This window comes from Siphateles boraxobius, unplaced genomic scaffold (genome assembly GCF_051911475.1).
Source record: "Siphateles boraxobius isolate OS27281-9 unplaced genomic scaffold, OSU_SipBor_1 68, whole genome shotgun sequence".
In the NCBI taxonomy this organism is placed as follows: Eukaryota; Metazoa; Chordata; class Actinopteri; order Cypriniformes; family Leuciscidae; genus Siphateles; species Siphateles boraxobius.
Genome location: NW_027509195.1, coordinates 11,478,966 through 11,502,376, shown reverse-complemented (window position 1 = coordinate 11,502,376; position 23,411 = coordinate 11,478,966). Strand labels below are relative to the sequence as shown.

The 23,411-nt window shown below is 36.5% G+C and overlaps 1 protein-coding gene across 27 annotated transcripts in view; it reads right to left on the bottom strand.

Annotated features, from left to right (window-relative positions):
• Positions 1-23,411, bottom strand: part of rims2a (regulating synaptic membrane exocytosis 2a) — a 217,818-nt gene that overhangs the window by 22,041 nt on the left and 172,366 nt on the right. For 20 of the 27 annotated variants that reach the window (XM_077214756.1, XM_077214753.1, XM_077214752.1 and 17 more), the window contains one exon: positions 18,719-18,936. In XM_077214756.1, coding sequence (XP_077070871.1) covers positions 18,719-18,936 — 218 coding nt within the window. Of the gene's footprint in view, positions 1-18,718; positions 18,964-23,411 lie in introns of all 27 variants that reach the window. The other 7 variants (XM_077214769.1, XM_077214746.1, XM_077214765.1 and 4 more) reach the window with 1 other exon arrangement.

Sequence of the window (23,411 nt, the reverse complement as noted above, 5' to 3'; positions counted from 1 at the left end):
CGTTTCAGTCTGACCGCTCTAATTTATTTACTTGACAACAGCAATATGGGGGCCTGAAAATGTAAACATTTGAAAACAGGATTCAGTGTTTCAGTGTTCAAGTTTTTGAAAACATTACTCTGTTTAAACTGCAAAAATGTGAATTTGTGAAAATGGTGTCGTTATCCACATGTTTATTACATGTTCAGTCTATAGGGGTGTAGTGTTTCTTTACAAAGTAACATCGCCAGCTACTGGCCTGGCATGAATAATGCAGCGTTTTAGTCGTTTTCGCGGACACATGTGAACAGGGATCGTTTTGACAATGTTATTGTCAGTACGTGAAAAACGCAAAGGAAAAAATAATCAGTTTTAAGTACATTGTTGTGGTGTAAACAAAGAGATTAAATTCCATTCAGATAAACAAATTTGGACTGACAGTGTGAATGTAGCCTTAGACAAAAACACAATTTTCTCAGCTTTTTGTTCAAAATGCTGCTTTTTCATGAAATTGACCCACATTGAAGTGTTGATAAAAAAAAAATACATGAAGCTAGAATAAAATGAGGCTTTGTTCTTTCTTTAGATACATTGCATGCTCAAATATATATTCTGGGGGCCATGAAATAAAAAATATATATTTTATAAATGCTGGCGCTGGCTTGCAACTAAAAAAAAAAAAAAAAAAACACTGGCGGGGAAAGAATTAAGCAGTGTTACAATAGAAGGTAGCTTATATTCATAACTTACAGACTTGTGTCAAATATTAATCTGTCCGTTAAAAAGGATACTATCATAAAAGTGTCAATAGCAAGAGCAAGAGCTAAACGAGCAAAAGCAAAGCATACTGTATGTTTTATTCATTAAAATACAGTCAGACTGTCTTCCTCTTCACCACAGTTAGTCTTTGTAAATCTGGTTTATACGGCAGCGCAGCATCTGATCAGCTCTGTCACCATGGTGACACTCTATTGGATATGCTTTATCTTTATCTTTACAACCAATGATCGGAGATAAACCCATGACGGTCATCATGGCCTGACCTTAAAAAGTGAAAATAACATGTTTTATAAATAGAGAGAGAAAATGAACTTAATTACATTCACATAGCTGATTCTATACTAGATTGCTTGAATGTATTCTGAAAAATCTTGCCATGTTACCATGGTGGGGGTTCTTTAAAGGTCATGAAAAACTTAAACACATTTATTTTAGATCTTTATTCATTTATTTTTTTTACTTGGACTGTCAAGTCAACATACACTATAGTCGTAGTGTCTCATAATTATTCATCAGGCTGTGTGGATCTAATCCAATGAGAAGGCAACTGTCTAATTATTATTCATGACATGGACTTTTCCTATGTTCTATGGTAAATTTCTAGTTCCAAATGTGCTAGTATTCATTTCAAGTGGTTAAATCATACATTTTTTTGTATAAAAACCTTAATTGAACTTCTTATGACCATTGCCACCCTCTATATGATCTTAAGAATTCAACAGGTATATTTTTTGCTGCCGTACCTTTTAGACGTCTAGGTAAAAAATCTATTCATATGTAAAAAGTTGATAAAAAATCTATGTTCCTCTTGGTGTAGGGAGGAGTTCTAAAAGTTATCTTTTATATACTATTAATATTATGATTTTTTGAATTAGCATTTATTTTTATATTTTCAGTATTAATTTTAGTTTCAGTAATTTTGTCACGTGCTTTTGTCATTTTTATTCATTTTTTATATTTCTATTTAGCTCTAATTTATTTTCAATTTCAGTTTTAGAACTTTTAGTATCCAACCTAACCATATTTCAGGTAATTGGCAAGGCAACATTATTCGTTTTTTAAATGTCATCTAATATTCATCTAATATTTATATATTAAAAATGCATTTTTTTTTACATTTTAGCTAACAATAAGAACACTACGGAGCCCCTAAAGTGACATAAGGATGAAAATATAATTCAGTGCTTTTGCGTTCCCAGAGGGCAAGTCTGAATAAAACTTTCCTTCTATAAACACTAAATTTAGGGTTTGGTGAAAATGATGGCGCAGCAGAAGACAACGTGCGTATCCAGCACATCCACCAGATAAGATCTGTGAGAGAACTGAACCAGCTTATCTACGGCCACACATACTCACAAAGCCCCACTGAGACCAATTACATTCTCGTCAAGCCAAAGTACGGTGCCGAGATCAGGCCTCGGGATAAGATGAATTACTGCTTCATCTTCACATATTTTTGCTCATTTCCAGGATCAAGGGAACGCGGCCGGGGCGACATTCCAACTTCTGAGAGCCGTTCATTTGCATAACATCTAGTTGAGGGGGTGAGAGGGGGCTGTGAAAAATCAGATCATAGGAAAACTCTTCCCACAGATCACCATGGCTACAGAGAATGTGACTTGCTCTGTTCCCTGTCAGGTAACCGGGTTTGTCACAGCAGAAGATACTCGTGTGCTACTTTCTTTAGCCGCATTTTACCATACGTGCCTGCAGCAAAAGTGAACTTTTGGTCCCACTTTACATTAAGTGGCTTTAAGTACTATGTACTTACATGGAAAAATAAGTACAATGTACTTATTGTGTTCAGGTTGTATTGTAAAACACATTTGCTGCTATTGAGGTGTGATACGGGTAAGGTTAGGGACAGGTGTGGTGGTATGGGTAGGTTTAAGGGAAGGTTAAGGTGTAAGGGAAGGGTCAACTGTGTAATTACAAATGTAATCACATAAATTAATTACAGCTGTAATTACATGAAGGTATTTTCAATATATGTGCAATGAAAAAACATGTATCTACACAATAAATCCATTGTATCAAATTATTAATTTCAATGTAAGTACATAGTACTTAAAGCCACTTAAATAAAGTGGGACCAAACTTTTAAATGTGTCTATATGGCAAGCAGAGCGGGGAAGAGAGACGTGGGAATAGAGCGAGGCCGGTGGTGTGTTAAGGAGCGTCACCTGCAGTCTCGAGTCCCACAGAGGAGCTCTGGAAGGAGAAAAGGAGGAGTGACGACAGAGGAAGACGAGAGAGGACCAGGTCATGTTGTTGTTTATGTTTATTTTGTGATTAAAGTTAAGTTTACTGTTCGCCGGTTCAAGCCTCCATCTTTCCTGAGCTTTTACTGTACTTTAACTAACAGCAATTTAGGACAATTTACCTAATCAGACAAGCTTCAGCATTTGTGTGAAATCATTTAGCCAGACTCTTGTATACAGTCAAACCAAAAATTATTCAGACACCAGATATCATTTTTGATATTTGTTCACTAGTGGGTCCAGGACACTATAGATCATTTATGCAAGTGAGGATAGCAAAGTAAAGTAAACAGTGACATATTATACCCAAAAGATCTTCATACAGCGCCGCAGCGGACTAACAGTAATATTTATAAAAATTTGGGACCAAAAAATGATTCAGACACTTTGGCCTGACTATGTTTTGCCTAAGTGTTTTTTCTTGAATCGCAAATGTGACCTTTTTACACCACAGACTGAACAAAATTAAGTTTTTTTTGGTAATTGGTTGACCAAAATTTGTATTATTTAATTGTGTACTTAAATTTAACAGCTGACAGCTATTCAACCTAATTCATTTGTGAAACAGTCTAACAGAAGGATGGCCAAAACCAGTGAAATATCTTGCTTGGTGAAAAGCAAGGTTTTAATATTGTTTATATGTCTGTGGTATTTTTAATATGCTTTAAGACAAACTATGTGTAAATTCATAAGTCAACATCATTGCTGAGTATTTTCTCCTTAAAACTGCAGTGAACCAAAGACAGTCTCAAAAAAACGGTTTGAAATCTCTGAGCTGGTGTGAGTAAATGGAGGCGGGGCTAATTTGCATATATATATAGAACCGCGTATACTAAATGAAGCAAGGGTGTAGAGTTACATACAAACTATTTTAAGGCATGAATAACAAAATTATTTTAGCATCCAAAAAAACATCCAGCATCTTTAAATCTGTGAAGGTCAGAGGTACATGATTATACAGAGACACATTTCACAAGTGTGACAAGGAGGAGCTGCTGTAATGTTCATTATCAGTACAGAATGTTTGTTCTAGCAGATGATGGGTTTCACATGGTGTTCTGTCAGATCAGTGTGAAAAGTTCTGACCATGTCAAGTCATGAGTGACCTTCACTGGGACAAGCTCCAAAAATTACAAGCTGAAACTCGTCTGTCGCTTCTAAACCCTTTGCCTGTTTAACCTCAAGTTTCTTACAACTTGTAAACACACTTGCGAAAAGTCATTTTTGCATGTGAGTATTGCTCTCAACAGTGCCAGAAGCTCATAGTGTGTTAACTCATACCATCTAACTACAATAACATCTAAACCATGTGCCACTTTCTATGAACAGGATACAAAGCGGGGCCAAAACCACTTGGGTCAGGAAAGAGGGGCTTAAAGGGATAGTTCACCCAAAAATGAAAATTCTGTCAGTAATTACTCACCCTCATGTTGTTAAGATATTTTTGATTAAATATCAAAAATATAGACTTCGTTAAAATAGTCCAAGTTACTACAGTGGCTCAATCTTAAGTTTATCAAGCGACGAGAATACTTTTTGTGTGCAAAAATAACTGTTTTATTTCAACTATTCATTTCCTTCTCTGTGGGCCTCGAGTGAGTTCACGTAGACTAACAGCGTAGCGCTTCTGTGTTTAATGTCACACGCATCACACACATGACCAGCGTCGGCCAATAGAAAGCCTACCTGTGATGTACAACACAGAAACACTTACGCTATTACACTACGTGAACTCACTCGAGGCCCACAGAGAAGGAAATAAATAGTTGAAATAAAGTCGTTATTTTTGTTATTTTTGCGCACAAAAAGTATTCTCGTCGTTTGAGAAACTTAAGATTGAGCCACTGTAGTCACTTGGACTATTTTAACGATGTCTTTAATAACTTTTTGGGGCTGGCAAGTGTCAATCCCTTAGAAGCCTATGGAGGAGTGATCCAGCTCTCAGATTTAATCAAAAATATCTTAATTCGTGTTCCGAAGATGAAAGAAGTTCTTACAGGGTTGGAACAACATGAGGGTGAGTAATTACTGACAGAATTTTCATTTTTGGGAGAACTATCCCTTTAACCTTCAGAAAATGTTGGTCACCAGGTCACCTCAGAAGGGGAAAATACATTTTGTGTTTCACATTTTTAAAATATATACAGTATATATATATTGGTTTTGGTATTTTATATAGGTCTAGGTATTTTATTTAGGTAACGAAACATGTATTAAGTGTTTTAAGAATTCATAAAGTATTAGTTAATATTACTTTAATGAGTGCATTGTTTCTGCATTAAATTATTACATTGTTTAAATGCATACCTTTTTTGCTAACTGTGATTTTGTATATGTATATTTCTGAAATACATAACTTAGACAGTTACCTCTAAGAACAGATCACTCTAAATTGTAATGTAGACACATGCATTTTCTGTAAAGCTGCTTTGAATTAATGTGTGTTGTGAAAAGCGCTATACAAATAAATGTGAATTGAATTGAATTTAAGAAACGCCAAACATATTTTGGTGGGAGAGAAAAAGTTTTTTTTTTTAAGTCACCAAAGCTTTTAAAAAATGTGACACCAAAGTGTACCGTATTTATGGAAAGTCGCATGGTGTGTATCTGCTCCTAATCTGGAGGAGGACCCTAAACAAGTAGGCTGCCAAAACGTGTCTTGAACATTCCTCTCATCCCCTGCGACGCTGCATTAGCCGCCATCTGCCCGTGTCTAGTGGCGTCTACTCTTCTGATGTCCCTTCTGCTCTGCCTCAAAGTCATTTCTCCGGTAACGGATTTTTAAGAGCTACTCAAAGAAGTATTTCAAGTCTCCGCAATATTTTCCCGGACTGCTCATTTCCCAAACCACATTGTTTACAAATGAACACAGCATAAATCTTCGGACAAAAAATGCAGTATGGAGGACATCGTGGAAAATGATCTATAAAAAGAGCTACAAGAGGCTGCTGGTAATTAAATTTTTTTTATTTTTGAACAGGCATGAGTGTGTTTGGAAACAGTGAAAAGCGACCGCCTCCCGAATACCTTAAACCTCAGCACATGCCGCAAGACAGAAACCCATGTGCACATTTAAGGACACAAGGACAAATTCACTAAAGAGCTACTTTTGCATGCAGTATTTCAGTACAAAAACCTGCGTCTTATTCAAATAAGAAATGCTCAGTGCTGCACACATGAACATTGATATTACACTTTTAAAAATAAAGGTTCCAAAAGGGGGTTTCTATGGAAGCTTGTTTCCATTGCAACTTATTTCCCAATTCTGACTTTCTCAGAAACATGAGATACTATCACAATTTCTGTAAAATTTCATGAAGTCAGAATTGTGAGCTGACTTTTTTCTCAGAATTACACATTTATATCTTGCAATTCTAACTTTATAACTCGCAATTGGGAGATTATATCTCAAAATTGAGATGCAATTTGGAATTGCTTTTTTTGTTGGATATAAACTCTTAAATGCGAGATATAACATAATAAAATGTCAGAATTGCAAGATTGCATAAACTCGTAGCTTTTGGTTTTGGTTCCCAAAAGAACCTTTCAGTAACAAATTCTTAAAAGAACCAATTTTTTCTTAGTGTGAAGAACATTTTAATAATCTGAAGAACCTTTTGTACAATGAAAAGGTTTCAAGGATGTTGAAGGTTCTTCATGGAATCATCAATGCTTTTATAAAACCTTTATTTTTAAGAGGGCAAGTTATTTTTTATACTATACTTATATACTTTTTTCCTTTACTATGATAGGATAGCATAGAATAGACAGGAAGACAGATAGGAGAGAGAGAGAGGAGGACGGGTTCGGGAAAGGTCCGCGAGTCGGGACTCGAACTCGGGTCGCACAAAAAGCAACAGCACTACACGTCGACGTGCTGCCCACAAGGCTATTGGCGCCAATGTTATTTTAAATCCTTAAATACAGAACAAGAGATTCTGTAGCGTGATCTAGTCTCAATGGCCCCTAGAGTAAAAAAACACTTCCTCGTCCGGGAAACATATTCGTATGGGTCTCGCTCCTGTAGCATATGACCCCTCCATGAGAATCACAGAAGCTCAAATGGCTCCAGGACTGAAGGCTAAGGGCACATGGATAAGATTACATCGATTACACTGATGGGCATACCAGTGGTTTCAGCTTTCCCAGGATGCATTAGGGGCCTGTGGGATTTTTGAAAATCTATTATAATGCTGCACAGAGAGATGCTCCTGTGGGTGTAATTTCTAATTTCTCAATAGTTTAATCTAAATAACAATGGACCAGAACAAAATCAAGATGTTTGCTTAAATCTGCTGCTCATATTAAGCAAAAATGCCATTACTTTCAGTAACCATTTGTTTAGAAGCATTGTTGATGCTTCTAATCAAAGTTTTGGAGTAACAATATCTCCTACAATAAGTGCATATGCATCAAATGTCAAAAAACACTAATTTTCTCATAATATACATCACCTCTTTACTCACAGTGTCTGACTTTTTTGCAGGGTACTTTGTTTTTGTCCTATGGAATGTTAAAAACATCTGGGACAAACTTTTACTCAAACGAAAAATACCTAAGAACTGCTGAGCCATAAAAGGCTTGTGGGCTTGTGTTTTGCCAGGGTGAGCATATAAAAATATAAGCATATAAGAGCACTGAACATCAGGGGTTTTCATCTACACTTGCAACTCTGGCCACTTTGCTGACACAGATCTGAAGGCAAGAGAAGATCAGCAGAGGTTAGATGTGAGCTCCATGGAGCGCTGGGTATAATTACCATAGAATTCAGGCCTCTAAAAATGCCGAGAGGAACAATCGGGTACTATAAATCAGAACGATGATTCAGCTTGGTCATGAATAAAACCGTGAGGCTTCAGCTCCATGAAGCTCTCTCCTGCAGATCTTGTCATCAAAGATTAATTAGAGCAGTCTGCAGGACTCCAGCGGTCTCTCATGCACACTCACAGTGCAGAGATACAGTAATATATCCAGTAATATGGAGGCAAAATATTCAATGTTAACACAAAATCGACAGTCCTGGATGCAGACACACTTAAATAATAACAGCTATGACGCAAAACACCTGTTCACCTAGCTAATGTGAATGTCACTGCACATCCTCATAAAGGCAGGCTATTAAGTCAACATTTAATCAGCAGTGACTTTTAGATGATAACTGGACAATTAGAAGAAAAAAAAATATATATATATAATTTTTTGTTTTTGGAAGAAGAAATAAGTCACTTATGCTCATCAAGGCTTCATCCATCAATCCATCAATCCATCCATCCAATCATCCATCCATCAATCCATCCACCCATCAATCCATCCATCCATCCAATCCACCATCCATCCATACATCCATCCATCCAATCCACCATCCATCCATCCATCCAATCCCCCATCCATCCATCCATCCATCCATCCATCCATCAATCCATCCATCCAATCATCCATCCATCCATCCACCCACCCATCAATCCACCCATCCATCCAATCATCCATCCATCCATCCATCCAATCCACCATCCTTCCATCCAATCATCCAATCCACCATCTATCCATCCAACAATCCATCCATCCAATCATCCATCCATCCATCCACCCACCCACCCATCAATCCATCCATCCATCCAATCATCCATCCACCCAATCATCCATCCATCCATCCATCCATCCATCCATCCACCCATCAATCCATCCATCCATCCATCCATCCAATCATCCAATCCACCATCCATCCACCCATCAATCCATCCATCCATCCAATCATCCATCCATCCACCCACCCATCAATCCATCCATCCATCCATCCAATCATCCATCCACCCATCCAATCCATCCATCCATTCATCCAATCATCCATCCATCCATCCATCCATCCATCCATCAAACCATCCACCCATCAATCAATCCATCCATCCATCCATCCATCCATCCATCCATCCATCCATCCATCCGTCCATCAATCCATCCAATCATCCATCCATCCATCCACCCATCAATCCATCCATCCAATTACCCATCCATCCATCCATCTATCCATCCATCCATCCATCTATCCACCCATCCATATACCTATCCATTCACCTATCCATTCATTCATTCACTCCATATAACTCCAGATAAAAATGCACAAATGCATTTTTTACAGCGTGTCTAAATCTGCATGCACCATAAAATCAATTCTTCATAGTGAAAAAGAAGTGAACTAGACATAGAGGACGAGTCTCAAGAGATCATCTGCAGACTAGTGTATATATATGCACATTTCAAACACACATCTTTTCACACAGTAAAGGCCTAGAATAACCTCTTTTAGAAATGTGTGTCTGTGCTCCATGCCCTCTCTACAAGGCTTCCAGGCTTTCTGAATTAAGCACAACAAAGTGGAGCAGGAAGCAGCCAGAGAGGGTCGGACTGGGCTTTGAGAAACAGGCCAGGGATTTCACAGGCCTGCACGTGCACGCCAGCTAAAAGCTCTGCCTGAAAAATTGATAGGCTCTATGATTCACATCTCATGAGCTGGTGTTACTGTTTGGAGCCAGACCAGATTTCCTGTTCCAGGTGAAACCGTGCTGCTCTATTGAGCATTGGTTCCAATTCTCAGTGTCGAGTTTTTTTCAAAATTTTCCCCAAAAAGGAAGAAAATATGTCTATTTCAAAACGATCCCCGCTCACACGGATCGGCGAAAACAAATAAACCGCTGTATTATTCATGCCAGGCCAGTAGTTGGCGATGTAACTTTGTAAGGAAACACTGCACGCCAATAGACAGAACACGTAATACGCATGCACATTATATCACCGTATTAACAAATTTGCATGTTTGTTGTTTATACGTAGACGATAACGATATTGTTTTCAAAAACTTTCACAAAAAAAACTTCCTGAAACCGGTTTACAAAAATTTAAGTTTTAAGGTCCTCAAAATGCCGCTGTCGTGTAAAACCTAGTGGAAAATAAATATACCTAAATGTATTTGAAATATATTTATTTTATGCTAAGTAAACTACAAAGACATTTACATATGTATGTATTTAATATAAATACTCTGCAATTGTACTTTTAGTACACTAAATTGATATACTTAAAGTCTGCTAAATTGGAACAACTAATTTTGTACTTAATTCACTTTATTTATCTAGAAATAGTGCTGAGGTCCAACTAAAGATATTCTTAAATATGTATATTTGATTGTGCTAAAGTGCAAAATACTTTAGGTACACTTTAAATATCTTGCATTTAAAGACTGATATTATACAGTGATCCCACTATCCTTACTAATAGTGCTTTTAGGCTTAATACTAAGAAATATGAATTGTGCAATAAAGAAGTACTCCAAATTAAGTTTAAATATAATATTTATCAGTAAGTCTAAAGCGCAGGCCCGCCCACAGAAATGACTGGGCCCCTGAAAAGGTCCAGTGAATGGGCCCTCCCCAAATTTGCTAGGCTACTCATATCATGCCTGTGCTCTCTCTCTCTCTCTCTCTCTCTCTCTCTCTCTCTCTCTCTCATTAACATACATTTAACTGAGAGAGACTTACTCAGTGATGGGGGCTACATTGGTACACACACACACACACACACACACACACACACACACACACACACACACGCACACACACAGACGCACACACAGACGCACACACACACACACACACACACACACACACACAGACGCAGGGGCGTGGTAGCGGGGGGAACGTGGTTCCCCGTTGGAGAAGTCGCCGCGCTCAAATCAAAAGTCCGTCTCCGTATCTCTCTCGTCTGCCCCCCGTTGGAGAAGTCGCCGCGCACAAATCTAAAGTACGTGGCGGGGGGCCCAGCTAGATGGTTTGTACCCAGGGCCCAAAATTTGGTACTACACCCCTGCACACACACACACACACACACCAAGGTTAAAAAACGATCTGCACTGTAAACCCGAATACGTTGGCAAAACTCAAAACATTTAAAGGGGTGGTTGAATATGATTTCACTTTTCTAACTTTAGTTAGTGTGTAATGTTGCTGTTTGAGCATAAACAACATCTGTAAAGTTACAAATGAAGCATGAACACGTTACAGTGCACCCCACAAACACAATCAAGCCTTCGAAAAAAGGTGTTTTACCAATCGATTGCCTCAAGTTATGAAATTCAAAAGTTTAAGTAAGCAGAACTGGCAAATTGTATTTTGTACTTACACATTTCAAGGTAAGAACAATTAAGATTTATGAGTACACTAATTAATACATTTAATATCTCCAAAAAACATGTGATGTCATACTTTGTAGTAGTGCTATCGTGACGTAATAATCTGTTTGGTTGTAAAATGTATTACCTGAATGAAATGAAATCGATTGTATCGTCCTGTGGAATCATTCATTCACAGACAGCATAAGAAGATGTTCAACTAATAAAGATCTTCATCGCTGACGCTGGCAAACAATATGATGCATTTGAAGATTTGCTCTCACTTGACTGTACTGTAGTCCACGGCCGATTCATCCAACGATTGTGATGTTCTTAAATCTTCCTGTTAGACAACTTCGAGTCAAATGTGAATTGAAAGCGCTTCAGACGATTCGGTGCGTGAGGAACTGAACAGATCATTCAAACTGATTCGCGAACCGATTTAGACAGATCTGCAAACTTGTTTGATGAAGTCTTTGAACAGAATCGACTCAAAAGAGTGATTCATTTGTGAATTGAGCATCGCTCATGCCCAGAAAAAAAGATACAGCGCGCTTGGAATAAACTACGCATTTAACACGTATTGCATTAAAATAAAGTAACGAGAGGAATGTCACCCAACGTAATGAAGTGAAAGTTTTTTTTTTTTTTTTAGAAATGTACTCGAGTACTACATACCTGGCATACCAACTAAATGTAGGCTACTACAATAGCTAATAATTATTTTGTTCATGTCACTTTGCTGCTGACCGCAAACTGGCGCGAAGCACTGGCGTTTTTGACGTTACGTTACGTAAAAAAAAAAATAGCCTTCTTAGACCATTTTCAGGAGAGGGGTGTTTCATTATGACACAGGCTACATTTTACTCAAGCAGCATTAAATAAAATGCATTTTTTTCTCACTTTTCAAAAATGAATGGTGCTTTTTTGGTTCAAAATAAAATATGGTTCCCTGTTTATATTTAGAATGAACATAATTATTGCTGGACTGCATGGGCCCCCCCTAGCGGCCGCTTTACGTTCCGCTTTATCCCCCCTTAAAGCCCTGCTAAAGCGATATGTCAGTAAATATGTTAATGGATGTGTAGTATACTTAGTATGAAATAAATGAATTTTAAATACATTTTGGTATAGTTTTTTTTCCACTAGGGAATAAACGGCCAAACGCATAAAAAGTTTTCCGTTTATAGTTGAAAATGTCGCGTAAACAGCCCCTAATTGAGAAGATAAGAATCAAAAATGTCATGTGACTTTGACTCCAGTCATGTGACTGAATCATTTGCTCAAAGAACAAAATATTAGAACAATATCACCGCAAAGCATCTTATTACTATTGTTAACTAAATTAGAATAAACCTTTAACGTTTGAAACTAAGACTAATTTTTTTTCTTTAACTGAAATAAAGCTGAAATACAACTCAAAACTCAAAAACAAATGAAAAATAGAAATGTTGCCTCGGCAACTAACTTAAAATAACTTGAAATTAAAGTACTAAAATTACGAAAACTAAAACTGAAATAAATGTTCATGCTAAACAGAAATATATATATATAAAAAAAATACAAGTGCACATAACAAAATGACTAAATCTAAAATTAAATAAAAAAATATAAAAATAAAAGCTAATTCAAAATAGTAATAAATACTACATCTGTCAACGATGACTAGTAAAAAATAAATACATTTAATTTAATATAAAACCCACAGCCATGTTCCCAGTGGAAACAACACCCATTTCTATTTTGTGCCAATTTTCCTGTAAATAACAATTTTGTTCTCTTGGAAATAATGGACTGAAGCACTGCTTTAGCTACAAATTGTTTTTGCGATATTCAGATTTCCTTTATAAATTTAATTCACAATTTGGATGTAAACATGATATATGACAAATGAACATAGCATACTGTACCATATCTTGATAATAGCTCTAACGGTATAAACAATCATTTATTTTATTTTTCCAATTTTAGGTTTAGAATAAGCAATGAAAAATATCATGCAGGAACAAAAACTAAATATATTGCCAAATTTCAGACCACAGTGTTTGTGTCCTCGATCTTTTTTGCAAGCAGAAATTTTGTTAGTGGAAGGAAGCTAAAACGCATCACAGACAAGCAGAAGACACAACACACCCCATGAGACATGACAGAGTGCTACGGCCCCTGGCAACCAGCCCAACTTATTAAAAACACACTGCCGACCACCTGCCATGTGCAGGCTGAGCACGAGCTATGTTCATTTCTTTGGGCATGTGATTTACCTGCACGCCACCATTCAGACTTGAGCCAGCCAGTGCCAGCCAATGAGCTGCGGACGGAAAAGAAATACACTGACCTCAGGATAAACACAGTGGCATTTTTAAAAGTGTTTCTATCAGCCGCTCACTGACACAAATAGATTAGATAAATGTGCCAACGCTGGAGGATACACTCACACTCCTCAATTACAGCAAACAGCAAACTCTGGACAGACAGATTATGGCAGAAAACAAAGTCTTTGCAGAGATTATGTGAATCATAACAGCAGTTTATAGAGTGCTGTAAAGAGAAATCATAAATCTGTAAAAGAACTGCTGTTTTATTTTTATTTTTTAAGGGAATTAATAATGCATTCCCTTAAAAAGTCTTGTGATGATACCATGGTAAAATGAGGCTGTCAGATGCCAATAGTACAGGACTTTGATATATACCACATTGCTGAATTATCATCATATACAGGGCTTGACATTAACTTCTTTGCTCCCAAGCTACTGTGGCTAGTGGCTTTCCAAAGTTACTAGCCACTCAACATTTTCACTGGACAAAATTTTGACATCGATTCAATGTTGCTTCACATTTTTGTGGAAACTGTGATTCATTTTTCCAAGGTTTTTTGATGTATAGAAAGTTCAAAAGAACAACATTTATTTGAAACAGAAATCTCTTATAACAATATAAGTCTTTGCTGTGACTTCTGATCAATTTAATGCATCCTTTCAGAATAAATTTATTCATTTAATTAGTAGTGCCTTATTCTTGGAAGTAGCTTGGAGAACCACTAGTAAAATAAAAATCTATTTAAAATACTTTTATTTCATACTAGGTATACTTAAAATCCATTCAAATGTTTATTGTCATATTACTTAAGACTTACTGATATAAAATTATAATTAAACTTTATTTGGATACTTAATATTATAATATTAAGCCTAAAATGTGCTTTAATATCATTATTAGTAAGGATTTTATGATCTCTGTATAATATCACCCTAGTGAAAAAGAAGTATACTTCGTTGTATTTGAAATATATTCCTTTTTCAATAGTACATTGCAAATATGATAACAAAAAACATACTATCTTTAAATATATTAAAAGTATATTAGCATCATACTTTTACCTATTTTCACAAAACAATTTTTAACACACTTTAAAATAATTGTACTTTAGTATATTTTCAAAAAATATATTTAAAACAAGCATACTTTTAACATATTTCTAAAAAGTGCACTATAAGTACATTGGTAATAAATATCTGCTTAGTTACACTTTTAAGAAATATGTTAACCACAAGCATACTTTTAATATATTCCTTACAAGTGCACTAGAAGTACATTGGTAATAAATATATGCTTAACTATACTTTTATGAAATATGTTAAAAACAAGCATACTTTTAGTGAAGTTTTAGTGTATTGAAAGAAAACATGCTTATGTTGCCCTTACTTAAAATACATTTTACGAGTACTTTGTGTAAGCAAAATTATTAAGCTTTTAGTGTGTTTAAAATATATGTACTTTATAAACACTTAGCACTACTGCAATATATTTTAATTATTTATGCATTTATCATTTTAATATTTTGGAGAAAAAAATTACCTTATATTACTTAATAATGTATTAGAAACATTTGTCAACTATTATTAAGCATTGCAATAAGCATACCTAAAATTAATGTTGTTCACTTTTATTTGTTTGTAGGCTACTTGTAAAAGTCTACTTAAAAGGCTGTTGTCCATTACATGATACGTTGTGTACTACTGAAATTCCCACAAGGATTTCAACATAATATTATTTGAAATGCATCATACATTTGCAAAGAGTTTTAAAAAAGTTTGTACTTGTTTAAATTCAAACAATAGCATAACACACATGACTAGTCCTGGGGTGCGTTTCCCAAAAGCATCGTTGGCCAACTATGATCGCAATTTCCATTGAACTCTATTGGTAACGACGGAACTTGCGACCATAGTTGGCTTTGGGAAACGCACCCCTGTTTGGTTCCAGAGTCGTTGAATGGTTGTGATTGGTTCTTATGATAATGAGCTCGCTCGCACCTCACTCAGAGTTTATCTGATTTGCTGTGCGTGCGTGTGTATACATTACTTGAATGTGATTAGATTTAGAAGTCTGAATTTAACCTGTTACAAATATATAGTGCGATCGTGTCTCTTTAGAGGACTAGGAGGGAACCACGCGATTCATATGGATTAGGTGATGTTTTTTGCGATTAACGATGCGATGTAAATCTCTCAGGTTTAATTAAAATATGTCCGTTTTTCTTTCGAAGATGAACGAAAGTCTTAAATGGTTTGGTCTTCTTCAAGTTTGCAGGGCGTGTGACATTTGGAAACTCATTATATTGTGATTCTAGGTAAGATCTGTATTACATTATTAACGTTACCTGTCGGTGTCATTTGTATTTTTGACAAAGTGTAACAACACATCCTTTTCAGTTAAGCTACATTCAATTTGACCAATCAGAGCCAAGCTTTTCAAGTCGAAGTCGAAGCAGACTCGAAGAGTTGAAGATCTTCCCTCAGAAGTTACTGGTACGTTTTTATTTGCTGTTTGCATAAATAAATAGCTCACTGATTAGTTTTTTTCCTTGGTAGGTCTGCTACGTATTTGCTAATATGACTTAAACGTGGAATATTGATGTTAACCGCTGTACATGATGCTGACACTGATTTCTAACTTAAAGGAGAACTCCGGTCAATTTTAACATTGACATTTTTTTGTAAATTTGGAGCGCTGTCAGTACAGGGAACAACGACAAAAATCGGTGTTGCCTACACCGTGTTATCCTCTTTTTAAAATTTGAAACAACGAAACAAACTGAATGCTTCTCTTTACATTCGTGTTACCCTCTCGCCATGCGAACCGTCTTGCGACCAGATTATGCAGAATGAGCAGGCCCATCCTTCTCATTAATATATATAGCCTAGGCCTACAAAGAACACGCACTCGTTCGCTCCATCCGCAACACACAAAAACTCGTCGTTCCTTACGCAACACACTCTCATTCGCTCCATCGGCAGCAACACACAACATAGGCCTACTCTGATACATTTCCTCACTGCTATTCACGATGTACTTTTATTAAGTATTTTGGGTGTAATACATTGTTTACTGTCTGATGTAGTGGAAAGTAAAAGTTGTATGAACATGCCCACTGACCTTCCCTATTTTACTTTGTTAACAGACACTGTTCTTGTGGAGTTTCCACACACAACTCCGTCGGAAGTGCGAGCGGCCGTCAGGCGCAAGTGAAACAATGAGCAATTTAGCAAGAAAAATTTAAGTTTGCTTGCTTTTCCACAATGTTTCAATTTTGTTTTCTTTCAGCATTCTTTTTTTTTTGAAAACATGGTGCATTTTGTTCTGTTTTTCAATGCTAAAACCATGTGAGGATTTAATAAACACAGTTTGAGTTCATTATGTGTATCTGTGTGGTATTGAAGTTACATGTTATTTATTGTAATGACCCTGACAAGTGCATTCAGCTTTGGGGAAGAAAGTATATTTTTACTCAAAAATAATATATTTATGGTATATTTCTTGTTTGTTTGGAAGACACTCTTAATTAATTTGTAATGTAGTTGTAATACAAAAAAGTACGCTTTAATATCACTAATCAAGCATGAAAATACGCATGTACTTAAAGTGTACTAAGTATACTTGAAATTGTCTCAATTTAGCATCAAAAAGTACACAAAATGCACTTAAAGTTATGCTTTAGTATAATTTAATTATAACTAAAATACACTTAGTACAAACATTTTTTATCCAAAATAGCACACTTCAAGTTAACTGATCATTAATATACTTGAAGTATACTGACAATTAGTCTGGCTGCAAGTATACTTAGCATACTTTTTTTTCACTAGGGTCTCTTTAGTTGTACTTCAGCTCTACTTCTGTACAAATTAAAGTGCATTTAGTACAAAATTAGTTGTTCCAATTTAACAGACTTTAAGTATATCAATTTAGCACACCAACATTACAATTGCAGGGTATTTATATTAAGTACATAAGTATGTAAATGCATTAGAAGTATACTTAGCACAAAATAATTATTTTTGTATTATATTATACATTTCTTTTTCACTAGGGACCACATACATAAAATTCAGTACCATGGTATATATCAAAGTACCATGGTATTTGCATCTGATGCCATCACTGTACCATCGTACTACCAGAGTACTAATACTAAGTATTGGTTTGAGGCAGAAGAGTGGGGAATATGTGTAACATCAGCAGTGTGATACGCTTCAGACTGCAGTACCTGGGAATATAAAATCATCAAGAGCGCTAACTGAAATGAAATATTTATGAGCAACATAGACAATTTGATATTGTTTTACCAAATGTAACAAATGCACCAGCAACCTGCCATTTTAAATAAAACAATCATAATCAAACAACCTTCAACCACAACACAAACATTTTCAAACTTTAAGTACATCAACAAAAAGACATGGTATTACTATGATATAATGTTAAAATACCATCATTTTGGACATGTACTATAGTAATGTCATAGTATTTTGATATATACCATGGTACTAGATGATTATCATATGCAAGCAGTCTAATAAAACCATGGCATTAAAATGATAAATGTCCAAAAACATGAAATTAGTGTTGCACTTCATTTTACAGAACATGCACCAACGTTTACCTACCTAAGAAAGTACTGGTAATATAAGGTAACTACATGGGTTAAGGTTAGGTTCAGGGATAGATTCAGGGTTAGTACCTAGTTATTACCCAGTTATTGCAATTACTATAATAAGTACATAGAATGTGCACGCGGAACAGGACTGTTAAATAAAGTGCTACTGAAATTACCACAAGTAATACCAGGTAATACCATGTTACTTTTGTGTATATGCCAAATAAAACAACCATAATGCAACAGCACAGAACGATTCAAACTTCAAGCAGTTTGATATTCATTAATCACACACTCAGCTGAAATAAAAAGCTGCAAACAGTTGGAGAACTTTTGTCACTTCAGAGAAACAGCAACAGAAAGAAAGAGAGAGAGGTGTAAAACAGAGGATCTCAATTATTCGGTGGTCCTCGGTCCTGCACTGACCCAATTTACACTTTGAGAAACGGGCTGTTAAAACAAAAATTGTTAGGTTGTTAGAGCTGATGCTAAAAAAAGTACTCTCTGTAAGGGGTTGAGAAAAACATACAGACAACAAAAGGAAAATAAAGGACGCTGAGTTAGAGACAAACATGAGGACAGACTTGATTGGTCTCCTACCTGTCTGGCTGAGCTGTGAGGCGCTGCGGCTCTTTCGACTCAACCCCACGACTGCCGCCATCTTGGCACCGATGCTGGAGCGCCGTTTCTTGACATCGGTTCCCACCAGGCTCACGGCCGTGTCTGACTGGCTGCCGTCGGTCTTCTCCAGACTGCACATGTCACCGCCGATGCTGGTGCTCTTGGTCATGTTGCCCCCGGCCGCCGTTCCCATTTGCCTGTTTTTCATTTTGGATGTAAATTCACTGTCAGTGGCGGCCCATGGAGGACAGACGTGAAGAAAGAAGAAGGAGCAGCAGAGGGGAAGAGTAGAGGATGAATGGATGGATGGATGGACGATGGAGAAGAGAAAGTAGAGAGTTAGGTAAGTGGAGGGAGATGGGGAGCGGAGATTCAGGTCAGAATAAGGTTAAAGGTTAAAGGGTTTAGGCCTTCAATCAGTTCAAGGTGCTTCACGGTAAACTTTTGGGATATGTTCTGGGCGTTAAGTTTTAGTAGTAAAACAAGTATAAATTAAGTGATGAACAGCATCTTCAACTACTACAGCATGTCTATCTACAATGGTAAACAACTGTCGCTAGTTCTCTCACATTGAAGCAAAATGTACTGCAGTTAATGTATTGTAAAAAGAGACTTCCAAGGTAAAAAAAGGGATAAACCATAGACCATAAAGGGATAGTTCACCCTAAAAGGAAATTAAAGCCATCATTTACTCACCCTGGTGTTGGTCTAATGCCGTATGCCCTTCTTTCTTTTACGGACCACAAAATACGTTTTTTTTTTTTTTTTTTAAATGTCCTCGCACACGTCCATATAATGGCAGTGAATAGCGACCAGCATCAAGCTTTTTAAAAAAGATGCAAAGTATCAGAGAATGATCCCATGCGACACGTGTCGTATCTTCCAAGTGTTCGGGGGGGTTGTGTGAAATCAAGATTAACAAAAACACGACATATAATACAATGCCTAGAAATCTCAAAAAGTACACGTGTACTTTTTTTCACTTAGGCCGTTTACAAGTGGTATTAAGATGCATTTTGGTCAATCAGATCGCAAGTAGATGAAGGAGACATATTCCAGTTTACACCTGGTGTTTTATTGCGTCTCTTTTGTCCACTTTCAACCACTTCTGTCCTGATTTCTTCAAGGGGAGGATAAATGTATGTTTTTTTTTTCCAGATTTTTCGATGTAATGGACAAAAAAAGCTCGCACAAATTACATATAAAGTGTACGGAGACAACAGAAAAACATATGGAGAGCAGCAGCTTTCGTTTCTGCTCTGACAGCCGCAAGACCAGCCGAACACTGTGAGTGTGTGTTAGAAATCAGGAATGGTGAGAAAAAATTGTGCTTGGTATGTTTTTCGTCTTCAAACCAAACTTGGGTCTTCAGCCGACAAAGTTTAAATCCCGTCTGGCTCGCGCGCTTCCATTAATGTTTACACATTAAGTCAGTAGGTGGAGGGTAGGCGTCTTTTGTGGCTGTTCGAACACATTCGACCACATGAGTGTTTACACTATGAAAGCAATCCGGTCAAATGCGTTTTCGACTACCTCTGGAAGTGGTCGGAAGTGGACAAGATTTAAACGGTTTCGACCCCGTTTACACCTGTATTTAACATCGTCCACTTGTGATCCGATCGACCAAAGGGGCAAAACGGAGTGAACATTCTTTGATACTTCACTGCCATTATATGGACAAGTGCGAGCGGGACAATTAAAAAAAAAACTCCTTTTGTGGTTCATAAAAGAAAGAAGGGCATACAGCATTAGAATAACACCAATGATGACTTAATTTTCATTTCAGGGTGAACTATCACAAGAACTGACAACTCATACACAAGAAAATATTAGTTGAAAGTTCTAGATCAGGTTGCACCTTGGTTACCGTTATTTTGCAAGAACAGACATGTTCCATATATTCCAACATATGTTGCTGATCCTGGAGCAATGTCCTGTCTGAAAACATAGTCCTAATAGCTCTAACTTAAATCAAAGGGAAATGATAGGTGAATAACACTGATGTAGAAGCACCTAACCCTGGTTGTAAACCTAAACTTGACATAAACTGTAAACTTGTCCCTCATATCTGATTGGTTGATTGGAATGTACTTGATGTTCACCATGGTGGTCTACATACTATTCATACTACTTTTGCAATATTGTGCACAAAAACTGCAAAAGTTCTATTCTCATGAGTATTTTTTTTATTGTTTTCTAGTTCAAATATCTAAAAATCTCTAAAACAAGATAAACTGGCATGAGAATCAACACTGTACTGTTTTAAGAGAACGTATCTGCAGTGTTACTTCTAATGTAAATGGACTTTCAGAAGGTTACGCTACTCACTCCTAACCCTAACCAAGTATGATGACAAATAAAATAACAATAAACTGAAAAGAGTGATTTATAGATTACTACATTGAATGTTTCAATTAAAGAACAGCTATGAATTATACAATGGTTAACATGAGTGCTACACAAGAGTCTGATGTTAGCATGTTGCTAATCTAAAAAAGCAGAACTCGGGAAGCAGTACAATGGAATAATAAGCATGACAAACTCAAACTGAACAATCTGATGAAACTAATTTTGTACATTTTCCATGATGAATAAAATATATCTAGAACTGCTTCCTCCACCATCTTGAATGAACTTGAGCTTGTGGTAATGCATCATGGGACTGCTTCGGAGCACGCTTTTAACGCCTTAAAATGCTGTCTAGCAGCTCACATTCAGCAGTTAAATGCATGCTGCTCTATATTCCACACAGGCTGGTCTATTTTTCTTTCTCCATGAAAAAAGAAAAGAAAAAAGAGGACACGTGTAAAAAGATCAAATTAGCGTCTCGCGCCGCTGTGAATGGACCGCGAAGCAAAGAGACAAATGACTTCCTGGACAAAGGAACCTAATGAAATCTTAATGATTACAAATGTGCTTAAATGATACACGTGCGGCCATAGAGAGGTCTGCTCTTCTTCTTCATCAATGGAATTAGGGCCACAGAAACATGCAATGGAAATCAATGAGCTCTGACAACATGTTCTTCAATTACTGCAATTAGCCTTTTCGAAATGCAGCCCATAAAGCTTTGCTCAAATACAGCCATGTCACATCAAGCTGTCTGTCATCTGCTAATCTTGGATCCTGAAAAATGTAGGACTGATATATCGCATGAGAAAGAGTGGAAAACACTGCCAGTATCAATAGACAATCATTATACTCTCTACAATAGAGAACTCTCATTTAATTAAACATCTAAGACAAAGTTTTTACTTAAAATAAACACAGAAGATAGCAAACTTTGAGAAATAGAGTTTAAATTTAAGTTGTGAAAGTTTTTCATTGAATATCTATATTTTATTTTATTTCAAATTAACATTAACATTTAACATTAACATTAATCTTGCACAAAAAATTATATTACAGTTAATTTTAACATTCACTTTCCTTTTCGAGTGCCATGGGCAGAGCATGCTGTGAAACAAAAAATCCTAGCCCAGTTTCAGTTAAACTTAAGTTTGTCTAAATTAAAAGAAATAATTTCATATAACTCAAAACAATGAAAGTTCAGTTAACTTAAAATATATAATTTCTGTGAACTTGAAAGAAAAATAAAGCGCTAAATACTCATAAAAGTTCATTTGACTGAACTAATTAGTTTAATTTAAGTTTGTCCTTGTCATGATCCGGCTTTCTTGTCCTTGATTTCCCCTAGTCTTGATGCTGGATCATGACAGACCCATGTTTTGTGTACAAGCACATGGACTTTTGTTTGGGCCATGTGCTTGTGTTGTCTCGTTATGTAACTCCACCCCCTTGTTACCCTCGTCTTGTCATTATTGTCTAGTCAGTTTCACCTGTCCTCGTCATTAGTCTTCCCTATTTAATCCCCTTGTGTTTGCTGTCTTGTGCCGGTTCATTGTTTGATGTTGTATCTAACCGTGAGTAACCTGTTGAAAGCCTTGTCAAGAAAAGAAGTGTTTGATCCTGTCTTAGCTGTTAGTTTACTGTCTGAGTATTAGTCTAGTATTGTCTATTCTGTCTTGTTTTGCCCCATCATGGGTTTTGTTTTATCCTGTGTGTATCATTTGTTGTCTGCGATTGGGTTCATCCTTCATCCACATAACAGTCCTACTTAAATGAATTAATTATTTTGAGCGTTAGGGTTTACAGTGTAGATTTGGTGAACAATAACAACACTGGTGTTTACACAGAAAAACAATAAGAAACTGTACAGATTGAAGCAAGGAAATATTCTATGTGAACCACCCCCCAAAAAAGTTCTCTAAAATTAGAGTCGATTAATAGTACAATGCACGTACGCATTCTCAATGCTGCCACAAGGGGTGTGATGGCAAACTATAGCTCAATCATATTTTGTTTTCGGTTTGGTGTTAACTACTGTCATTGCACAGCAATAACAACTGAATGAAATGTTTCTGGCCCTATTGTAGAGATATGAGTGTCTGAGGGAAATCACAGCCCAACACCACAGTTTCAGAGGTAATCACAGCCCTAAAGAGATACTGTTCCATTGACTGATTGATTGGACGGGATGCTGGCAGACACTATTTATCATGCAGACAGTTTCCTCCAGCAGTGCAGCACGTGAGATCTCACAGAAAGATGTGTCAGACTGCCGCAGGGGTTCAGATGGCCATTATCTCTCTCTCATCAATGTAATGAGAAA